Source organism: Drosophila arizonae, chromosome 3, assembly GCF_054131065.1.
Source record: "Drosophila arizonae isolate 15081-1271.41 chromosome 3, UAZ_ARI_1.0, whole genome shotgun sequence".
Lineage (NCBI taxonomy): Eukaryota > Metazoa > Arthropoda > Insecta > Diptera > Drosophilidae > Drosophila > Drosophila arizonae.
This window is the reverse complement of record NC_142923.1, coordinates 24,724,991-24,748,572: the sequence shown is the minus strand read 5'-3', so window position 1 is coordinate 24,748,572 and position 23,582 is coordinate 24,724,991. Positions and strand designations below refer to the sequence as shown.

Genomic DNA, 23,582 nt, shown 5'->3' with positions numbered 1-23,582 from the left:
ACTAGACATATATGTCAGTTGATATGGCAATGTCAGCGATAGTGCCGTTGATAATACAGCCTGACAGCCATTAGAATGTCATGGCACTTGGCATGCGTGCGTTTGGGCTTGCTTGCTGGTTTGCTTCCTTACTGACGGCGGGCATTGTGATATACGCGCGGCAATTTTCATTCACATTCTGTTTTCATTCAAGCGACGACTCATTGCATTCGCCATTCGCCATTCGCCGTGTAAACCGAAACCGACAAAGATGCTAGGGAATGGACAGCGACAGCGACCATATCTATCTACAGCTATGGCAGCCGAGCCCAACTGAGAACGAGACTTCAAATCCGCATTGTATGAGTGTGAGTGTGAGTGTATGGGTGTGGGTATGGGTGTGTGCGTAAGTCTGTTCGTCGGGCTCAACACGAGTCGAGCACGGACACAGATTGTAGCTGCCAGCATCAGCAGCAGACAAACAGCAGCTCATTCGTGTTTTCCGCTTCGTGCAAAGCGGACGTTAGTTCCACACTGAATAAAGCCGAGAGTCGATCAGGGTTTTGTGCCGTGCTAACCGGAAGTAAGGATAATTTTGTAGTGTTGCACTTGTATGGTGTATGCGTGTGTCGCCTTGTATTTTATCCTGTTGCGCCGTCGCATTGTTAGCTGCCTAAGGCCAAGCTAAGCCGAGTCGAGTCACTCAAAATGGCGGCAGTCTCTGTCTCTTTCGCTTTCTGTCTCTGTTTCTTTCCCTGTTGGCAATCGCGTGTTTAACGCACCGGAAGTGCTTTCAGAGCCCATTAATGCGTTGCGCTTTTTGGCCAAAGCCAAAATGCATTCAAATGTGTTAAATCGTGTAAAACTGTGCGCAAAAAAACGGCCTAACGAGTGTGAAAGCAGAATGAAAAAAAAAAAAATGTGGGAAACAAAATCTATTAAAGCCACAAGCATAACTCCAAAATTATGAAAAACTTTCAACGTGAAAATGAATATGAACAAAAAACAGAATTTCGCAAAAAAATAACCTTAAATTATTGGAAAAACTCGGCCACATGTGAAATCGAATGAAATTCTACAAAAATTGAACGTGTTCAGCGCTCGATTCAATCAGCAGCTGATAAGAAAGTTCAAAAGTTCAACATTGAAAGCGGAAAATATTTCTATTAGAGAGCTGCATGAGTGCCGAAAAAACGACTTCGAATTAACAATGCTCATATTGAGATGAGTGGCACCGAGCGCAAAACGAAAATTGTATGAGTGTGTGAGTGCGCTCGTATATGACTTGGATGCACAATATTGTATTGAGCGAAAAAGAATAAATAAGTTTGAGTCTGAGTATATGAGTTGCTTTGCCGAGTGTATGAGTTGCTGCGCTGCCAGCAACGAAAAAAAAAAAAAAAGGAAAACACGAAGGGCAATGTAATTGTGTGTGTGCAAACCAGACGGCTGACACACGGCAAATTTAGCGTTGCAATTTCGTAGCGACAACACATTCTTTATGCGTACGAATGGTTTCATACCCTTCTCATAAATAACAAACAAACGAAAGACTATGTAATTTTGTAATACAATATATTTATTTGTTTAGTTCATATTAGAATTGAGAAACATAATTTTATTTAAGTGATCTGGATTCGTGGCTAGTAAACAGCGTTTTTCAGTAATCAAGTTTCTAGCCTTAGAAAATACTCTCTCTGAATGCTTAATTAGATACTTTGTATTATAATTAATTAATATAAAATTTAATAAGATTATGGATAGATCGAAACATAACATAATGACATGAAAACACTAACATGCATGAGCAAGGCAAACCCTTTCAAAAGTTCGATATACTCTCTAAATGGAAAAAGCAGAGAGAAAGAAGGAAAATAAGAAAAAATAAGTGCGCAACCAGGCCTCATATTAAAATGCGTGCTTTCTGCTTGACCGCTCGCAGCGCACTGATTTTGGCATTAGATTTTTTCACTCCTCAACCCTCAAGCGACGGAGCCGAGCAAATACGAAGTGTTGACACGAAGATATATGCATGCAGAAACTCAAGTGCCTCGACGCCTGTATGCTTCGGTTAAATGATGTATTCCTATTTACGTCTTATTTATTCTCATCCTTTTTACTTAATGGAGTGAGATATGAGGCATTGAGTCCATACGAACTCACATTCTATCAACTAGTTTGTATTCCCTCACTCACTCACTCAGTCTCAATTCAAGTGGACTCAATTTTGCTAGGTTATGAGTGCTGCCATGCAGCTCTCTAATTTCTATAAAAGTTTTTAAAATATATAAAATTATCGCATGTCTCTACTCACTCACTCTCTCTCTCTCTTCTGTGTATTCTATTTGATAAGCAACTGTGAAAGAGACGACGAGAAAGAGAGATGACAGAGTGAGGGAGAAAGCTCAAATTGAGTGCTCTTCAATACTATCTAACAACATTCCTATGCTAAAATCTATTGCCACTTGATGTTTTGTTTAATTGTGCTTCAAGCCAACAAAAATAACTATGCAAAACTAAGCAAAATAATAAAATGCAACATTTTAATTGAATTTGTATTTTAAATTCACAAATTAAATTAAATAATAATTGCAAAACGTGCTAACGACTAAACTGATAAGCGGGTCGCAATTGCCCCCAAAGTTGAAATGGAAGCAAAGCAGCTAAGTGAAAGACACATCAACACAAAAACTATTTAATTAGATTACACAAATATTCTGCATATAAAATATGAAATATGAAGTTGATAACCAAACAAGAACAAAAAATTGTTGCCCTTGGCAGCCATTCAAATGATTTTGCTAAAATTTAAAATGAAAATTATGTATTTTCTTTTTCATTTTTATTTTTATTATTACATTTTATTAATTTATTTATTATTATTATTATTATTATTATTATTTATTTATTTTTTTTTTTTTTTGCAAATGTATATTTTGTTGTAAATATCGAATTCAAACAAAAACATTTGAGAAAGTAATCATTGCAATATTAGGGGTATATAGGGCTATAACAGCCTTGGCACTTACTCGAAAGATTATGAAACATTTCTTTTTCAATTTTAATAGATTATTAACCTTTATATGATAGGATGCTCAGTGAATGAATACACATCAGAATGATTTGAATTCTTTTCTAAATTTAAATTGGGAAGTGAATTTATAGTATTACTGATAAAGAACACAGTTCATTATTTATATGAAATTAAATGTTAAAGTTGAAAAACAATATATATATAGTATATGAAATTGACCAAATGAGAGATAAGAATTTCTAATAGAACTAGATTCTTCTATTAGAATAGCTTTTATACAAATTAATTATTCATATTTGCAAAAACTTCTTCTTTGAATATTCAATATATATTATACTATTAATATATAATGTATTCTATAATACACTATATAGTATATATATGCAAATAAATTATTATCCTCTATATCTTCACAATTTTGATTATTTATTCATTTATATTAAAAACAAATATTTATATTTAAACAAAATATTATTATTAATAAATATAAATATAGTAAAAGTATTTAAATTAAATTACGAAAACATTCATGGAAAATAGTAAAAATCTCTTGAATGCAAAAATATGTTATTCCTCTCTAATACCTTTTTATATACAGTTCATTATATTCTATACCTCTACAGTTTTCAATAACACTTCATTTTGAATTGAATTTATAACTCGATAGAGTCGATGGAGCACACCTTTAGTTTCTCGCTTTTATAAATAAATTTGCAGCACAATTAAATTTCAGATGCTAGTACCACACACTTTACACATATGCACGTGTTCTGGATAAGTTATGGCTGTTAGTGGCGCATAAGATAGTTATTGCCCAAAATTCTTCGCACCCGCTTAAGCTGCTGTCAACTGCAGAAGACACACTATGCTGTGTATACATATATATCAGTATATCAGCATATGTATGTGTATGTGCGTGTGTAGGTGCATGTACGTGTGCAACATTTGTTCAAGGCAAGCCAACTAACTGCAAGTCGTTCACTTTGCTTAACTTCCCAAAAAAAAAAAAAAAAAAAAAAAAAAAAACAAAAAAAAATGCGCTGAAGTGGTGCAAAAGACAACGGAATCCAAGTAAAAGACAGCAGACTTCCTTTTTCCTGGCACCTACTCAGGTGGTGTTACTTTTTTGTTGTTGTATTTTTCTTATTTGCCCGTGCTCCACGCCGCGTATGATTGTTTCGTTCAAAAATTGCATTTCAAACAGCGTCGTTTGAGAAAAAATGTTGCATATGCATGAAGACAGTTTGAGTGGGTTTAGTTTTTGTAGGGTGTGTGTGTGGGTGTGGGAAAGTGACAAATGTAAAACAGTCAAAGATGCTATTCTGAAAGCAGGTAAAAGCAACGCCCCAGGTAAAGCGTCCGCACCATTTTCCAATTTTCACATTTCCGCCATCTGCGTCTGTTCACATTAAAGCTAAAGACAATTATTGAATTTTATTCAAGAACCAAATTTGCACACTTGTTGTGGCTGAGCTCAAATCAACTCGAATTCAAGTGCTGCAGTTACTATGGGGGATTCTTTCATTTCTTTTCGTTTGCTTTGTGTGGACAATATTGTCTTGTGCCAAGCGCATCAATCTACTTTAACCCGAAGGGGTTTTTAGGGCGTGCAGACACGTGCCAACATATTTAGCTGAAGCAGGCAGCACACCTTACCTTACCTTACCTTGGGGGCACTGTGATGGAGTGATGGATTTGGCTGCGAACTCAACGAAGAACTAGCTAAGCTGTGGGCTTAGTGTGAAACGATTTGTGTCATGTTTGATTTAAGGAAACGGCTTAAGCAAAACATAAGTTAAGGAGACAATGCGATGTCCTTTGACTAGGCTCAAGTCTAAATATAATCGGCGGGAATGAACGAACAGCTGTCTCTTGGTTGCGGCGCTTCTATAAAACATATTTAGGGTTTAGTAAATGTCTTTTTAAATTATTATTGATCATGTATTTTGTAAAATTATAAGAGTAGAAAGAAGATTAGGACGAGTTTCTTATATACGGATGTGATTAAAAGACGTTTAAATAAAGTTGAATTAATTTTAATCATTATTTTTTCAACCCTTAACCCTAGTCAACTGAATCAAAAAAGTCTCACATTGTTCCAAACGTTTTTTTTTTTTTTTTTTTTTTAATTTTATAAATTTTATTAAAAAGAAAGAAAGTTTTCCTCGTCATAGCTAATTAATTTTTTCATAAAAGACAAGTAAGAAAGCTTTAGTCGAGACTGCTCGACTACGAGATCCCCTGAACCCTTCCAGCAACTGATATTTCAATAATTACTCCAATATGCACACATACACGCACACACACAGACATACGTACGCACGCATAAACACGCATTGGCTGCAGTGTTGGCTTACTATGGGAACTTAATTGCTTAATAACTTTTCTTGTGGATGGACTATCTTCATGAAACTATTAGATTATGAATATAACATAGATATGCATGTATTTGTCAAAGCACAAGTTCCTAGTATATGAAATACGCCTTTTACAAATGTGGTGGTGAGGGGGTGAATTAGAGGTGGAGGGTAAATTTTGACAAAAACCGAAATTGGATAAAATGCATATAAGTATACATATAAAATTTGGAGATGTTACCTTTAAAGATGTAGGAGATATAAATTCATTACTGGTTCTCGATAATGTTTTAATCGATAAAAAAATAACGGGACAAGTTATCGATAGGAAAAAAAATTTCAGTCTCTAGCTCTTATATCTTCTGAGATCGACGCGTTCAAACATACGGACAGTCGGACTGACGGGGGTCTGCGATGATTCCTTCTGTCTGTTACATACTTTTCACAAAACCATTATACCCTGATTTTCCATTTTCAATGGGTTCAGGGTATAAAAATTGATTTCATTCAAATTGGAGTATTCGTTGATTAGATACAATTTTTTGCTAGTGCGCTGCACTTTATCAAGAATATATATTTAAAGAAAATTTACATTTTATATATGACAAATGTAATTAAATTTAATATAATATAATATTTTTTTTAAAGCATTTTAAGTGTAATATACCAAAAATTGTGGAATTAATCTATGCCACTTTTAAATAACATTTAAATAAATTTGCCAATAAACAACAAATGTTATGCATCAAAAGCTTAAATATGTCACGTCCCATTTTCCCATATATTCAATACTTATGCAAATTTCAATCGTGCCGAAATACCAAATAACAATATTATTATTAAATTAACCATAAAATTGAGCAAACATGAAATGAATAACAAGCCAAAGCTTGCATATATAAATATTAAACAAATTATGGAATTTTTGTATGGGAGAACATTTTGAAGAAATTTATTTGCAAATGTCTCAAATTTGCATAAATTTTCTAATTTTCTACAACATAATTTATTTGCGATATATTAAATATTTATTTAACATTCAATTCATAAAATATATAAAGTTTATTAATAAAGTGGTAAAAATGGAAAAGAGCTAGTAGAATATTATCTATATATATAAAAGAAAGTTGTGTAAAAGTGAAGACTGCTTATAACTTGATTTGGGCTGAACCAATTTTCATGGTTTTTGATTTGTTGGATTTGTCTCCGCAACGAGTTTAGTATAGGGTCTTAAAAATACTGAAAAAATTTGCCGAATACTTGAAAAACGCGGTTTTTTCCCCAAATGTTCAAATTTTTTTTATACCCAGTAGGCTTGGTAACAGTGACAGTTTTGACAATAGTGTAGAAGTAAATAAACAAATGTAGTCAGTCAGTCTACGGTCTCCTGACCTCGAGCAGACCTGACTATTCAAAAAAAAAAAAAAAAAAAAAAAAAAATTTTCAAATCAAAAGGAAAAATATTTCAAATCAAAAATCTGCAAAAAATCAAAAGATTAAAACCTGACTGTTCAAAAAATAAATAAAAAATTAAAAATTCGAAATTAAAAAAAAAAAAAAGGTAATTATTAAAAAGTGTATTTTTGGCTTTTTATATTTTCGGACTTTTAAACTTTATAAATATTTCAAATCAAAAATCTGCAAAAATTAAAAAAAAAAATCAAAAGATTAAAACCTAACAATCAAAAATAAATAAAAAATTCAAAATTCAAAATTCGAAATTAAAAAAAAAAAGTTAATTATTAAAAATTGTATTTTTGGACTTTTACAAAAGCTAAATATCTCGAAAGTTCAGGTATTTGTTTGTCTCAAACATAAATTTGTGTAAATTATTTATATTTATATTTCTCGATTGTTTTATATGGTTTTGTGCGAGGGCAGTATTACTATTAATAAAAATGCCGCGTCCTAGAAGATCTAATCTTTCCCGGCGGACCCATAATGCAATTAGGCAACGGAATAGCGCGAGTCAATTATCTGACGAAGAGCGAGAAATCGCCCGAGAAAGGCTCCGCGTTAGTACCCAGGGAAGAAGGGCCTTAATTCGTGCTTCTCAAAGAGAGGCAGCCCGTGAAATGGCAATAAGAAATGGTTCAAGGATTGATTTGAATCGAGCAGCGTTTCGATATGATTGCACCATTGATTACAGCTTGAATCGTTTAGTTTGCATTGGTCCAATGGACGTTGTTTGCCAGCATTGTGGCGCATTGAAGTTTGCTGGTGAAACGCCCGGTTTGTGCTGCCTTAGTGGTAAAGTGACATTGCCATTAGCGGTCACCATAGCCATTGCGTTCCCTGCTTTATGGCGAAACACTAGAATCACGACATTTTCTAGCGAACACTCAAAAATACAATGCCTGTTTCCAAATGACATAATTTGGGGCGGAAAATATTGGAGACGGATATTTAAGGTAATTTACGTTAAAAATTTTATTTTCTATGACTGCCAAAAAAAAATTTTGAATAATGTAGTTTGTTAGATTTCTGTAAATAGTGTTTGTAAATATAACTATAACTATGGCTTTGAATTTAAAGATTCAAGGCCAGATTTGCCATCGCATTGGATCATTGCAACCTATTGAAGATGCACAGCAAAAATTCTTGCAAATATACTTCATGGGCAATATGGAAGAACAACTTGACCGGCGTCAAGAAATGAACACAGCTATGAAAAGAGCAATTCTCCATGATTTGCATGCTTAGAAATTTAAACCAACCAAAACTGTGCAATGGAACGCGTTTGGTGATAAGAAAACTGATGAGCAATGTGATTCACGCGTTGATACTCAAAGGAAAATTTAAAGATGAGGAAGTTCTTATTCCTAGGATTCCGATGAGCTCAACAGATATGCCCTTTGAATTTAAACGAATTCAATTCCCACTTCGTCTTGCCTTCGCCATGACGATCAACAAGTCACAGGGCCAATCTTTGACTATTTGAGGCCTCAATCTAGAAAATGCGTGTTTTTCTCATGGTCAATTGTACGTGGCATGCTCACGTGTTGGCAAACGATCCGCATTATTTGTTCTTGCACCCGACCAAAAAACGAAGAATGTCGTTTACAACAAGGTGCTTGAATGAAAATCCGATTAATAAATTTATCAGTGTATCCCAGCCTGAACAACATAGCTTTCAACAATTTTTTACCTAGATATAATATAGAGGGCAATGCAACGTTTGCCGGGCCAGCTAGTATAGGAATATAATTTAGAGTTTATTTATATATTTTTGAAAATATATTTTTTTGTAATAGGATTAATTTATATATTGTGTAAACTTTATGCTCTATATGACTTATTTTATATTTTATATTCTCATGGCACTTTCCTTGGCAGCTCCACATTCGAGTAAACGATGTGTAAAAAAGCATAACTAATCTAACTTAAATTTGTACTTTCAAATGCAAACAGAAATTATCACTCGATTACACAGCAAAAGTTGGCTTTTGTCTTTAAATTTTCTAAATTATGGAATTCCTGGCCATTCAGCTGCATTGAGACTTTATATATTAGTTGAAATAGTTTTTTAGCTATTCACGCTTGAGCTGTTTGAGGACGCTCTGTGCTATAACTATGAATCTAATATTTGAGAGTTTAATAAAGACAACAAAAGCCAATTAAGTCTTATCTAGGGAATACGAATTTATTCAGGTAAATAAATATGCAGTGTGCACAAATGATTATAAACAAATGTTAAATTTTTGGAGTGTTTTGCCTTAGCACAAATGCTGGACACGAATTCAGCAGCTTAAGGCAAACACATTGGCCGGCTTACATTATAAGCCCCAACACGCAGCTTCCCTTAAATTATATGTAAGTGCTTGTGCACTAAACACACTCACACTCACACACACACACGCAAGCTTGGCAGTATAATTATCAAATGAATGGATGATTCCGCATGTCTGTGCACAAAAGTTTCGCATAGTTCATTGCTCCGGGCTGTGGCAGTGACTTGTGGCAAGAGAATTGTTGCCCAACCCCATCCTTAACTTACGTCCCCGCCCTGGCCCCACTGCAACATTTACTGCTCAAATCAATACGCATACGCACTGTTGTGCAGTGGCAAACATTTGCATAATTCGGCAATGCTCACTTACTCACTTACCATACCCTTTGCAACGGCGCTGCAACAGCGCGATCGGACCCAAGTTAAGGGACCAAAAAATAAATGTAGAATTATGTAAATTTATTTGAGAAGTAAAAAGTATACGGCTACCATTCCCATCGGAGGCGATAGAAGGTGTTGCCAAGCATTTAGCGTGCACTTTTTTTGCATTTTTTTTTTTTTTCCACAACCAGCTCCAGCCAGCTAGCTAGCTCGGCCAATTCTCTGCGGGCTCTGCCAGTTTGTCTGACTGCCTTTGGCCTGGCTCTATGCCGGGTTTTATGTGGCTTAAGTCGTTCGCACTAACCGCCTGCCTTTCCGCCTTTTAGCCCTGTTGCTGCGCTGCTGTTATGTGTTGGCCGCAGTTCTTAGGCTACTTAGATTTTTGTTGGCTGGCATACCCATTGCCATTGCTTGCGGCAAAGGGTATGTTGATGTTGTGAGTATGTACGTATCATTGAAGTATCTAATATTTGCGAACTTTAAAATTCGAAATGTCTTATATTTGAGGTCCTATGTTATTTATTTAACTTCCATGTTCATGATTACAAATGCCATAATGTAAATGTGCAAGAATTTATATTATAGAAAAAAAAATAAATAAAATAAAATAAAATATAACAAAATGTAAAACTTGAATATTTCTTCGTCAACTTTCTCTAGAGATTTAAAAAAAAAATCCATATATAGTTATATAAATATATATTTTGCATACATGTATTTATCATATTCAGCCTTCACCAATTATATGTAATGCAAAAATGTGTTTTTCGTTTTATAGACTTTTTTTTAAGTTTATGAATATGCAAAAAACTATGAACTCTTTCTGAACTACTTTTTACGCATATGTATATAAATACCTATGTTTTTCTACTAAATTATATATATATTTAATATATATTTCTATATATAATTTTATTTGTTATGAAATATTTATATAATCCATAATATTTTGATGCATCATTTCGAAGTTACAGCCCGGACATACCTTAGTCATACCCTTGTAACGCGAAACTGTGTTTAGTTGCGTTTAGTCTTTGTCGCCACACTTTCGGGTTTACTTGGCTTTTACAGCAGTGTAATTAAAAAAAAAAAATTAGAAATGATGACCCGAACTTTAGCTGGCTGGCACGCTCAGACCAGCCGCAGCTTAAAACTTGTGTTTTACGTTAGCCAAGTTTCCAGACTTTTTAAATGGCATCTAATTGATATACATATATATATATACATACATAAGTACGGACACATATGCACATGTTGCTGCTGCAACTCTAAAGCATTTAAAGCAAGCGACTTATGAGCAGAAACTGTTGCAAGTTGGTTGAGTATGCTGCAAGTTATGCAGGCAATGCAAGGAATTAATTCCGTTTAAAGCAAGGAGGAAATTATTTTCAGCTTATGTGAAAGATTTAAAATATGTGAAAGTACAAAGAAATGCGTGTTGTATGTTTAATTTACTGAGAATATATTTACAACTTTAAATACATATGAATATTGAATGCTGTAAATATATTATATTACTTAAAATTTAATTTAAATTTATAATAATAATTAAATATTTTTAATTCAATTTAATTTCAATTAAGGGGCTGTATCATATTTAAGTTTTCTTAAAGACTCAAAACTTGAAAAAGCAAAAGTTATACAAACACAATCTTTTAATGAAATTACTAATTTATATATATTTACTTTTTCATTTAAAAAAAACCCTCTAAGCAAAATTATTATTTTTCCTTTATTTTCTCCAGTCTGAAACATGCACCTGCTTCACTCATAAGAAAAGCAATTTCGGCATTCCTTTTGGGCGTAATCGACAACATGTTGTCGATTGCGGCCATAATCTGAACGCATGCTGCTGCAGCTTTGCCATCGAAGTGCAGTAACTGAAAATCATGCCGCTGGCAATTTTAATCTCGTTTATTAGCCATTTTTCAAGTGCTGCACATAATTTTCAATTTTGCAATTTCTCGCCCAGGCGGCAAACGCATTCAGCATCTGCAGCAGGCGGTGCAGCTCCCACGCCCACAGCCCCTCACATGCCTTTGTCTTTATCGAACATGGCTCGAAAAAAAAGCAGCAGAATGCTGGCACGTGTTGAACAGGCGGCGGTGGCAACGGGTGGGAGGAATGTGAAGGCAATGACGAAACATGGCGCCCATTTGGATGCCATTAGGGCCAGCCAGGCTAGGTAGGTGATGGCCAGACTACCAGACTGCCAGGCAGCCTGAAAGCCTGCTGAACCAAGAAAAACAATGGCCTGGCAACAACAACAACAACGACAACAATTTGCTCACGCAAGCAAGAGAACATAACAAATTTCATCTTGTTTTTTTTTGCTGAAAAAGTAATAGAAGCCGTTGCAAACGCATATTGGTAACTATTTTTTCGTGTTTCTTTCTCTCTCTTTCTCGCCCTCTCTCTCTCTCTCTCTGTTTTGAATTTTGAGTTTCCCTGTTGCAGTCGATAAAGTGGCTACAGGGACTTAGCGTTTGGTTGTCTTTGTTGACCTGTTGTTGTTCGAATTGTTGTTGCTGTTGCTGTGAAAGTTTCAATAATTGTAAAGGTAGACATGTACATGGACATATGGCACTCACTGTGCACGGTAAATGTTTATAGCAGTCACTATTTCCCACCATGAACAACAATTTGATTGGTAGCAGCAAATGCTCAAAGCTCTCTCAGTTGATGCCTTTTGCATATGCAACAACTTTCCATCTCCATCTCCATCTTCCTCTTTCTTCCCCCCCCCCCTCTCTCTCTCTTTCTCTATGTCCCTCTTTAACTTCCCCTGCTAGCTTTGTTATTAGATTTGCAGTTCACGACTTACAAACGCCCCGCACCACCACCCAGAATGTTCCATCCTTAAGCCTTTACCATGCACTATATGGAGCTGCCCCCTGCGCTACGCTGGCAACAAACGTAATTGCATTTAGTTGAGAATTTATGCTCGTATTAAATTTATACATTTCTCATACTCTGCCATAGGTACAGTTAAGCGACAAAGGAATGTGCAAAATCAATTTTACGAAAACGAACGTTTCTTTTTTAGAAGTTTAAAATCTAATTTTGTTTTAACAGAAAAATTATAAATAGAAAAATATGTGAGTTTAATAAGTTTTAAGCTTTTTAATTTTGTGTCTATCTAATTAAAATAACAAACCAATATGTTTGTATTTCCCAAACTAAATTTGAAAAAATATTTATTCAAGCTCATGGCAATAATTGGAAATCTATTTAGTTACTTTTTGATTCTCTATTTAAAACTATTTAAAATGTTTAATAAATTTAGAGAGATTGATTCCGGTAGAAATTATATATGAATAAACATTTTCTCATATAAAATCTAAATATTGTGCATAGCGTATTATTAAATTCGTTGCAAACCACATATTTCTAAGTTTTTCTTGTTTTTCTGCTCGCTAACAATCTGCTTAAGTTTCTACCTACGTGAACTTGGCTGCAGCATCCTTGCGCTCCGCTCCCTGAAGCAGCATACAAAGAGCTCTTAACTCAACTTCACCTTCACTTGAAAATTGCATTTTGTACAAAAATGTTTGCCCTACCCGGAAGATACATGTATACACACCAAGATATATATTTATGTGTGCATGTATGAGTATTCCCAATATTGCATTGGGTATGGCCAAATATGAAAACAAATGGCATTGGAGCTTCTGCTTTTAGTTCTTAGCCAGCCAAACGAAATTTTTGAAGTCTTGGTTACATAAAGATGGTCAAAGTTCGTTAGGCATTAGATAACAAGCGGTTTATTCAAGTTAAATTTAAATTTGTTTACGTGCTCGCGTTAAGAAAAAAAAAAAATATATATATATATATAAAAAAAAAAAAAAAAAAAAAAAAAAAAAAAATAGTGTTTTAAGGAAAAAGATAATCAGTGAGCTAAAAAAAAAAAATATATTATTATTCTGAAAATTTTCAATAAAATGAATATTTGTATATAAATACAAAAAATAAAAATATATTGAAATGAAACAATTAAATAGTTATATTATATTATATTAAATAAATAATTATATCAATATGACTCACCTCTTATATTTTGCATGTGAAATCAGCGTGCAGCGTACTAAGCCTAAGTGACTTGTAATTGTTCTGCTTCTTCCTTTTCTGCGTTTTCATGCTTGTTGTATGCCAAAGCAACAGCGACGCCATAGGCGAATTAGAGTCATAGAGCTCCGCTGTTTTTCCATACATGAGATTTATGAATTTTGCAATAGCTGTGCAGCAAAGCCGATTATGAGCTTTGGGCAGAGCAGCAGACAGGATAAACTCGGCGGAGGTCGCTAACGTGCGCGCAGATAATCAAATAGATTCGACAATGAGATTTATAGTGTGCACACACATACGAACACGCACACGCACGCAAATTAACTCTGTGGCCTGTAACACTAACTACAGGTTAGTGCCTGTAATTAACTACATTTATTACTTGCCGCAAGCACTTCTTCTGCTAACTTTTTTTTGCAATTGAATTTCATTGTTGCAGCACTTCACTTTTACACTGAACATGGCGATATTTACAAATACCACTTACTTTCACTTCATTTCACAATTTGCACTTGAAAAAAAAAGGAAAAAGAGAAAATAAGCAAAGCCGACGCGCACTTCTACACATTTCACAATTAATTTCCAAATCATGACAAGTGTTGACCAATCGCTAAATGATTTGCGTCAATTAGCGATATTTCCAACACTGGCGCATGTGCACATGGTACGCTGATTGTCAAAAATTTGTATGCTGCAATGACATTGATCAGCACAGCAGATAATAGAATTTATATATATTTCAATTCAATAAATCAAATATAAGAGATATGAAAGCTGCGTAACTCTGATTATGAAAACAGAAATTTATGCATATATGGAAATTCCCGTTTGCATTTAGCTAAATTTGTATTTAATATTAAAGCATCATTAAGCACTTGCCACTTACTTTGCTCAATTGAAGCCATCTGGCAACCCTTGCTGCAGTGAATCTTTTTGTTTCTTGCGCTTCGTGTTATTGAATCCAAAGTTGAAAATTATTAACTCAATTAAGCGACAAATCCCTCAGCGGCACGATTCATAATCATTATTTACCCTTCAAGTAAACGCTAGACCATTGCAATTCAATTTGTGGCAGCCGCACACAAACATTTTGACGGGCTAGCTAAAACCACTTCAAATCACGAAGAATTGATATGCGCACACACCACACATACTCAAGCATACAGATCTCAATTGTATGTTTGCATGAGTATGAGAGTACTTTCATGTGTGCGTGTGTGTGAATGCGTGCAAATGCAGGTCACATGCACCCGATGCTCGCGAGCGCAAAAAAAAAAATAGTGTTAAGTGCTTTTGCTGTTTCTTGCAGTCGAGCAATCATTGTCAGCAAATACCCAACAGCAGCCAGTAAAATACGGGAGCGGGTCCAGAATGAAGCACCACGCAAAAGAAGAAACCACAAATGTAGCTGCGATTTATATGCTTTGCAAAGTGCAAAGAGTAAAACAAAATAACAGAAGGGGAGAGCGGTGAGTGAGCGGGTGAGAGCGAGCGAGCCAGGCAATGTGCAAAACAACCGTTAACAATTCTTTTTCATGCTCTAAAATCAAATGCAAATGCAAACCAACAGTTGGCGTCAATCGCAATGTCGTAAGCTAGCCCTCTCTTTCCCTCCTTCTGGCTGTGCTCCGATTTGTTCGCACTTTATTGCTGGAATTAATGATGGAAGGGCTGCAGCTGCGTTTGGAGCGAGAGGATTTCGACTCTTTTTTTTTTTTTTTTTTGCCGACGCTTTCTTTTCTTTTCATTTTATTTTGTGTGCTTTATGTTGAATCAAGTGGAAATTCAATTGATTTGCTTTGGCTTCAGCTTTGAGTATGGCAAAGGCGAAATACGCAAAGGGCTCTACAATAGTGGGCGACTCTGCCACGCCCACCACAGGCATATGTTGAGCTTCAAAGGGAACGAACAACTTAACCAACAAGTGTGAAAGCGCACAAATATAATTTTGCAATATTATTTGAAGTGAAGTAACGACTGCAGCAGACGCTTCCGCCCCTTTCCAATTATGATTGCGTTTGCACTGCACTGGAAATGATTCCAGGTTCTCACTATGTCGGCTGTCCCCTTTCCAGTTGAACAATCACAGTAATTAAATGAAGACTGAATCTTCATTTTACCTAATGAACTCAACAAATGAGAAAGGGGTTAAATCAGTTGGAAGCCAAAGAACAAACCGCAAATTTTATTATGCATAAATGCAATTTGCATTGTAAATCAAATTTTAATTGATATAATCACACACATAAGTCTATACATAAGTGAAGTCTGACAATATTTCAATATTTATGGTAATAACATTTATTTTCTTTGCAGATTATAATTTTATTGCAGCTGTTCCATGTACGTGCTAAACGATTTGCATATATTCTGAGCTGAAGGCAACGTTGGCACACATACAGGCCACGCCCATAATGGGCGTAACCAATTATTCGATGGCTATATGGCTGCTATTGGTGCTGATCGTAGCACAGAGTCAGGCGGCAAGAGAAAGTAAGTAGAAGTTAAATAATATATGAAATACTGAATGTATAAAAACTTAATTAGAATTATAATAACTTCTACAAAGATAATAAGATAATAATGTAATTACTCATCTGCAATAATAATAGACTTCATTTCATAATATTAAAAAATGATTAATAATCTATTTCATTGCCTCTCTTAGATCCGCTTAAGGATCCACGAATCTGTGGTCGACCTCAATGTGATACAAGCAATCAAAAGTTTGGCTATGGTGAAAAGCTCTATAAATATGAATATAGGGTTTCCGTGCGCACGGAATTCGCCGGCTCCGGTGACAACAGCTCCGATTTGTATTTGAAAGCGAATCTCGAGATATTCTTTCCCAAGGGCTGCGAAGGCTATCTGCGTATCAATACAGTCAGTCTGTACGATTCCCAGCCAGAGGCAAACAATGAGAGCACCGCTTCGGAAGAGAAACCTGCCAAGGATGTCTATGACTACTATGACAACTTGAGCAGCGAGTCTGCCTCCGATGAGCATGGCTCGAACGACTATGAGCATATGCATCCCAAGAGCAGCGAATTGTCCGTAGATCTAACGAAGAATTTGTTGCGCTTTGCCTTCCACGATGGTCACATAAGCGAGGTGTGCCCCACCGAACAGGAATTACCTTGGGTGCTCAACTTTAAGAAGGGCATCCTGTCGAGCTTTCAAAATACCATGATGCGCTTCGATGTGGACTACAATACAACCGAAACGGATGTCTCCGGCGAATGTGACGTGCAATATTCATTGGAGTCCACCGACGACGTCTTCGTGACCATACGTAAGACCAAGGATATATCCTCATGTCGACGACGTTATGCTACCCAGTCGGTGTTACAAACTACGCCGTACACATTCCGAGACGATAAAACCATTTGGCCCATACTGAATTCACTGAGCTATTGTAATGTAAGTATGCGAAGATAATTATGAGAATCACAAAGAGAGGCTTATTGAATCAAATCAGAAATCAAACTATATATTGAATGGATTGTTTACTAAAATAAAAATAAATTATTCGGTTTTGAATGAATCGGTTAGTAGAAGTAAAATGCAATGAAAGGTCGTATTGCATCAAATCAGAGATCAAACTAAATTTTGAATGAGTTTAATATTGAAATCAGAATGAGCTTATGGGAATCCCCAAATAAAGGACTTTAATAATATGTCTCGCTCTTGATTACAGTTGACCATTGATAACAATGTTTACCGCGAGATCAGCTGCATGGAGAGCCACCTGCTGGTGCCCTTCTCGAACGGCAGCTCTGGTGCATTGACCACTACAAAAAGCTCCCTGCGGTTGGATAGCGAGGATGCATACGGCGTAAGCGAATTTCTGGATAAAAGTAAGTTATATACATATATACATAGAATACATATTCCCAAATCTAATCTCAATTATTTTCTCTAATGCATAGATGTCGGATTCGTGGAGCGACGTTCTGCGTTGATTTTTGATCACACGCCTCCTGTGAAGCCCAGCCATGACGAGATCAAGGCCGCTCGCGATCATCTGATGCAAATGTGTGTGGTTGGCTTTCCCAATATTCAACGCGAATTTATCGATGTTTTCACCAACTTTCTGCAAACATCCAAGAGTCTGGACTATAAGACACTCACAGTGCTGCTGGAGCGTTCAGCCAGCATTTGCGATCAGGGCAAGTAAGTATTATCTAAGTATCAATTAGAGATCCATGCCTAAATGGTTACTGAATTGCAGAAAACACGTGCTGGAATCGCTGCCCTATATTGGCAGCACTGCATCGTATCAGGTGATGCGCGATCAGATTGTAAATGAGAAGCTAACCAAGGAAATGGCGCATAGTTGGATGAGCTCGTTGTCTTTCATCACACGACCCGACGCCGAGACACTGGAAACCTTTTACACCATTCTCGACTATGCTAGAAACAAACTGGATCCGGAGTACACGCTGGGCGCAACTGCCGTAGTGCACAGCTACTGCAAGCATCATGATAATTGCGAGGAGGATCTGAAGGTGGTGCAGATTATCAATCTGCTGGAGACCGAGTTCCTCAGCCAGTTCAAGAGATATCGCGGTGATCGCAAGCAACGCGAGCGTTTGATTATACTGCTCAAGGGTCTCGGCAATATTGGAGTCATATCCCCCGGATTTGCAGAGCAATTGCAGCTGATCATTAACAATAAGGAGGTGCCAGTGGACATACGCTTGCAGAGCATACTCGCCTTCAGGCGCGTCGATTGCTTGAAGTACCGCAGCTATTTCCTGGACAAGTATGCCGACTACACGTTTAATTCCGAGCTGCGTATATACAGCTATCTGCAGACGATGCGTTGTCCGGACTATATATCTATTGGTTCCATCAAGTCCATACTGGAGAATGAGCAAATCAATCAAGTTGGCTCATTCGTTTGGTCGCATCTCACCAATTTAGCTAAATCCAATTCGCCGGTTCGCATTGAGGCGCAGGGCTTGCTCCTTAACGATGAGCTTGCTGATAAGTTTAAGATGGACATACGCAAGTTCTCCCGCAACTATGAGCACAGTCTGTTCTTCGATGAGTACAATTTTGGTAGGCAAACTTGCCCTTAATATATATTTGATCAATTTTGAATAGAATTACTTTCTTTTTAGGCACCACAACTGATGCAAATCTGATTTTCGGCACCGATTCCTATCTACCGCGCATGGCCAGTGTCAATTTCACCGCCGATCTCTTTGGCCAATCGGTGAACTTCTTTGAGTTTACTGCACGCGCCGAGGGCTTCGAGGAGCTGGTTGCCAGTGCCTTTGGTCCGCAGGGCCCGTTGAATGGCAAGCTGCTGCGCAAGAAGCTCGCCTTTCTCAATCGCTGGCTGGGAAATGAGAGTGCCGAGGATGATAACACCTTGGATAATCTGCTCAATTTGGACAACTTGCGGCTGAAGCGTAAGACCGCGGAGAGCTCGGAGTCGGATGAAGATGGCGAATACGAATTCGAGGATGAGCTAGAGGATGCTCCGCGATCCAAACGGAATGCAGATGCCACAGCGACGTCACGCAAACAGAGCATCCAGCGCAATATTGATCAGCTGGGCTACAAGCTGAAGTACGACTATAACAATCCGAGAGCGCAATTTGGATTGCGCGTTTTTGGCAACGATCTGCGTTACTATAACTTCGAGTCCATGTCGGAGGTGGCGAGGCTGATTACGGAATTCAATCCCTTCTATCAGGCGCAAAAGGTGCTCTCGGGCAAGACCTTGAATTACCGAAAATCCCGAGTATTTCTGGACGCCGCATATACCGTACCGCTGGCCGTGGGCATGCCGTTGGCTATCCATGCATTTGGTGCTTCCTCCATTGATTTGAGTGTTTCGGGCAATTTGGATAAATTTGACGTTGATTGGCATTTCGATGTCCAAGGCCACTTCAAGCCCTCTGTGTCTGTGGATGTGATCACCACAATGCAGACGGACATGTTCTGGGGCCAGTCGGGCATCAAGGTCAAGAGCAACTTGTACTCCAACTCGGAGGTGGAGGCCAATCTGAAGATGCGTGGCCGTAATCTCATTTCCTTTTCCTTCAACCTGCCGCAGGACAAGAACGAAATCTTCAGCGCACGCTCGGAGCTTCTGGTAGTGAAGCGGGATCAGGAGCTGCCCCAAGCGGGCATCGCCAAACGCAGCGCCAACTCCACCTGCACCTGGCCCGTGCTGGACAAGGCGATTGGGCTGCAAATGTGTTCACATTACAGCGTGCCCGATCTGAGCAATACAACCGAAGCCTTGCCCAGTTTACTGTTATCCGGGCCGCTCAACTTCAGTGTCATACTGAAAAAGTCCGATTTGACTGCGAAGAAATATGTATTTGAATACAATTGGGATCAGCAGGATGAGGACAATAATGTTAGCCTGGTATTCAGTACGCCTGGCTCCCGGATTCCCCGCATTCTGGTGGCCAATTTGACGAGTGTTCCGCAGGGCCTCAATGCATCCGTGTCCTTCATCAATGGCAAAAATCGGGCGTCAGCTGGTTGCCGATATAGCGGCAATCCGGATCACAGACGGCTCGATGTCTATCTGGACAACAATGGGAATCGTTCACTGGATCTGGGCATGGAGCTGCGACGCTATCAGGACTTTACTGCCTGGATCTATAAGCCACGTATGCTTCTGACCATCAATGGCGTGAACATAACCGGCCTGGTCGGCTCCATAAAGATCAACGAGAAGAACGGCATCACGCAACACGACATCGATCTATCGTTCGAGACGAAGAAGCTGCAGGCTCTGGTCAGCGGCAACATTGTGCAGAGCGAGGTGACAACCTCAACGAATATGACTGTCAATTATAGGGTAAAGGAGAGATTCAACTGAGGCTTATGAACTTTTGAAATAATGTAATTGCTTTTCTAGTTCCAAGCCTCCAAGATCGAAACCATCAATTTCGCCGGCCGCCTGGTCAACAATGGCGATAAGTCGAAGACGGAGTACCGTGGCAATGTGAAGCTACGCACCACAGCTTATCCGAAGCTGAACTTTGCCTCAAATGCCACCTGGCTCAGTCTGCAAGGGCATACCGAGGGCTTCTTGACCTATAACAATGCGCCCGACTATATCAATCCGAATTACACCAGCTTGATCAGAGTGATCTTTGCGCGCTCCAGCTCTGAGAATGTTACCTTGGAGGGCTCACGAACGAGGGCGAGCTTGGAGCTGAAATTGCCCAAAACGAATATCGATTATCGCATATTGATCAAGTGCGTAAAGAGAGAGAGAGAGAGAGAGAGAGAGTGAGATTTTATATATATCTATATACTATAATATATTTCTTTTGTAGGCATGAGGAGCGCAGCAAAAATGGCACCGAGCACAATGTCATTGTGGGTCTGAAGTATGCGCCCGATAAGGAGGTAACCGGTCTTTTCTCCGTCCATCTGCCGCGCCGCAGTCTCTTTGCCATTGATGTCTATATGAATGTGTCCGTGCCCGATTTCAATTCCTGCACGGCCAGCGTGAAGGTGAACGAAAAGGCGCCCAAGGATTATATGGTTAGTAAGAGACTGTCAACTTTAATATATATTTTCTAAAAGTTTATTTCTCTCACTCTTTTAGCTGTTTATCAATGGCTCTTGGTTTACGGGCCACTCGATAGCCGTCAAGGGCAACTACAAGGATCGCAGTTCGCGCCTGCAGGCGCTGCTCCACTTGAAAATGATCGTGGAGAGTCCATCGTTCGAGACGACCTCGGTCAACATGGTCTACAGACGCAATCAGCTGCTGATCTTCTTCGATGTGCAGAGCAAATACGGCAAGGATCCGTACGGGCTGACGGTGCAATATACGTCCAATGCGCATAATCGCAATTCCAATGCTGAGATTCGTCTAAAGGTCAAGGAGAAGGATTATTGGATCAATTCGAAATTGCTCTCCGAGCAGCCCAAGCAATTGCAGGTTGAGATTCACATAGACAAGTAAGTGCAGTCGCTAAAATCCTCATTCAATTTCGGTAGTCAACAATCATAAAACCCTTTAGACTTCGAGATGTGCACATTAAGTTGGGTCTGCTAAATATTGACAAACGCAAGGAAGTCTCGCTGGAGCTGAAATGGGATGCTAATCGTGATCCATCGGAACGTTTGGGCCTGCTCTTGGAGTACAATAATCCGGGTAACAAGCACTACGACGGCAATGTGATGATCACCTATCCGGAGCGCACAATCAACTGCGGCTTCAGCACCTACACGGGCGGCCCCAACTACTATGGCAAGGCGCACGGCTCCTGGAGCATCACCGAGGTGATTGAGTTCAGCTACAATGCGGGCATAATGCCGGGCAAGAACCTGCACAACTGGCTGCACGCCGAGGTCAATACACCCTTCGAGGGCTGGCGCACGAACACGCTGACCGCCGGAGTCTACAATGTGCAAAATCTGATATTGGCTAACGCAACGCTGTCCTGGGCGGAAGATCAAAAGCTGCAGCTGGGCTACAAGAGCGACCACGATATACACGATCAGTTGGTTAGCTTCGATGTGCGCTTTGGCATCAACAGCACCATCAAGGACATTCCCACCATCAATGTGAAGGTGGCGCACTGGCAGGATCCAAAGAAAGTCGACACCGATCTGTACCTCAGCTACAAGGGACAGAACGACACCTTCAACACCTACAGCCTTATATCCAGCTGGGATTTGATTCGCAATCAACGCTATCAGAATATTTCGGGCACTGTCGCCCTGGTCAGTCCGTTTGAGGGCTATCGCAAGGGCGGGCTGGCGGCCATGTTTTCGCTAAACGATAAGCGTGAGGTGCAGGGCGCAGCCTCGTTGGAGTTTGAGGTGCGCGAGTTTACGCTCACAATGGACGGCTATGTGCGCAAGTTTACGGATAATATGCTGATCGTAAACATAACAACGCCGCTGGAGAAGTTCCGCACAATTCACGGCCGATTCGGCTTGAATGAGAAGAAGCGCCACGCTGTGGCGGAGGTGCGAGCGCCAACGGCTGCATTGGGCATTGAGGCGCTGGCGGATGTTAAGAATCTGCTCGACTTTGATGTCAAGCTGAGCGTGGCCACGCCCATTGAGAGCTTCCAGCAGGCGGCTGTGTTCGGGCAGGTGAACACGGAGCGCGTGGACATGCGCGGCATATGGAACAATGCCACGTTGGGCTTCACTGGCGTCTGGCATATGCATAACATGACAGACTTTGAGTACTCGTATCTGGTCTTCACGCCGCTGGCTGGATTCGAGGAGAACGGCTTCATAGCGCAGGTGCTAAAGCGGGATAACTTCATATTCAAGCTGCATGGAAAGCTCTCGAACTATAAGCTGGGCGTCAAGATCAATGGCCAGCCGAAGCCGAAGCTGGTGAATAAGCTGAGCAACCAGAAGATGCTTTTGGACTTGCACTTCGACGATGACTTCCAGCCACCCAAAGTTCAAGTTGACGAAGACGACGAGGAAGACGAAGAGGACTACATCTCCTACCTGGTTAACTTCGAAGTGGACACGCTCGTGTGGCCCACCATAAATGGCGAGCTGGATATTCAAGAGAACATGGACTTCTATTTCTTACTGGGCAATCTACAGCTGCCCCAGGGCCGTTTAGAGTTCAGGGATCGTCTGTACTTCCCCGACTACATCAATGTGCTGAATGTCCTCACCGTGTCCACACCCTTCGACATCGCCAAGGACTTCAAGTCCGTGCTGGAGTATCACATTGACTTGCATTTCAATGCATTCTATCAGCGCGTGTTGCTCATGGTGAACGATGTCAACGCCAAGTCCCAGGAACTGGGCTTCGAGGTCAACTACACCAAGGTGGTGGACAATGTCAGGCCCAGGGCTTACAATGTCCAGCTGAAGCTAATTACGCCTTATCAGCAGCTGCCCGAAATCAAGATTTATGGCCGGATCGAGCTGGATGACAATGCCTACAAGGGCAACATTACGTCAATTACAGCCCACACACATCTCTCTCTGGCTGCTGCTGTGGAGGTGAGCACTGTACTTTCCTCGTTGTTATACTCATTCATGAAAGTGAAATGAGCATATCGGT

The 23,582-nt window shown here is 39.1% G+C and overlaps 1 protein-coding gene across 1 annotated transcript in view; it reads left to right on the top strand.

The window, feature by feature from the left end:
• Positions 1-407: 407 nt before the first annotated feature.
• The window catches only part of Apoltp (Apolipoprotein lipid transfer particle), a 31,535-nt gene continuing 8,360 nt past the window's right edge, over positions 408-23,582 (top strand). Inside the window, exons 1-11 of the mRNA XM_018003469.2 lie at positions 408-562; positions 15,863-16,039; positions 16,215-16,966; positions 17,244-17,403; positions 17,476-17,719; positions 17,778-18,610; positions 18,673-20,375; positions 20,436-20,779; positions 20,860-21,070; positions 21,135-21,493; positions 21,556-23,521. Coding sequence (XP_017858958.1) covers positions 15,961-16,039; positions 16,215-16,966; positions 17,244-17,403; positions 17,476-17,719; positions 17,778-18,610; positions 18,673-20,375; positions 20,436-20,779; positions 20,860-21,070; positions 21,135-21,493; positions 21,556-23,521 — 6,651 coding nt within the window. The 5' untranslated portion in view covers positions 408-562; positions 15,863-15,960. The remainder of the gene's footprint in view (positions 563-15,862; positions 16,040-16,214; positions 16,967-17,243; positions 17,404-17,475; positions 17,720-17,777; positions 18,611-18,672; positions 20,376-20,435; positions 20,780-20,859; positions 21,071-21,134; positions 21,494-21,555; positions 23,522-23,582) is intronic.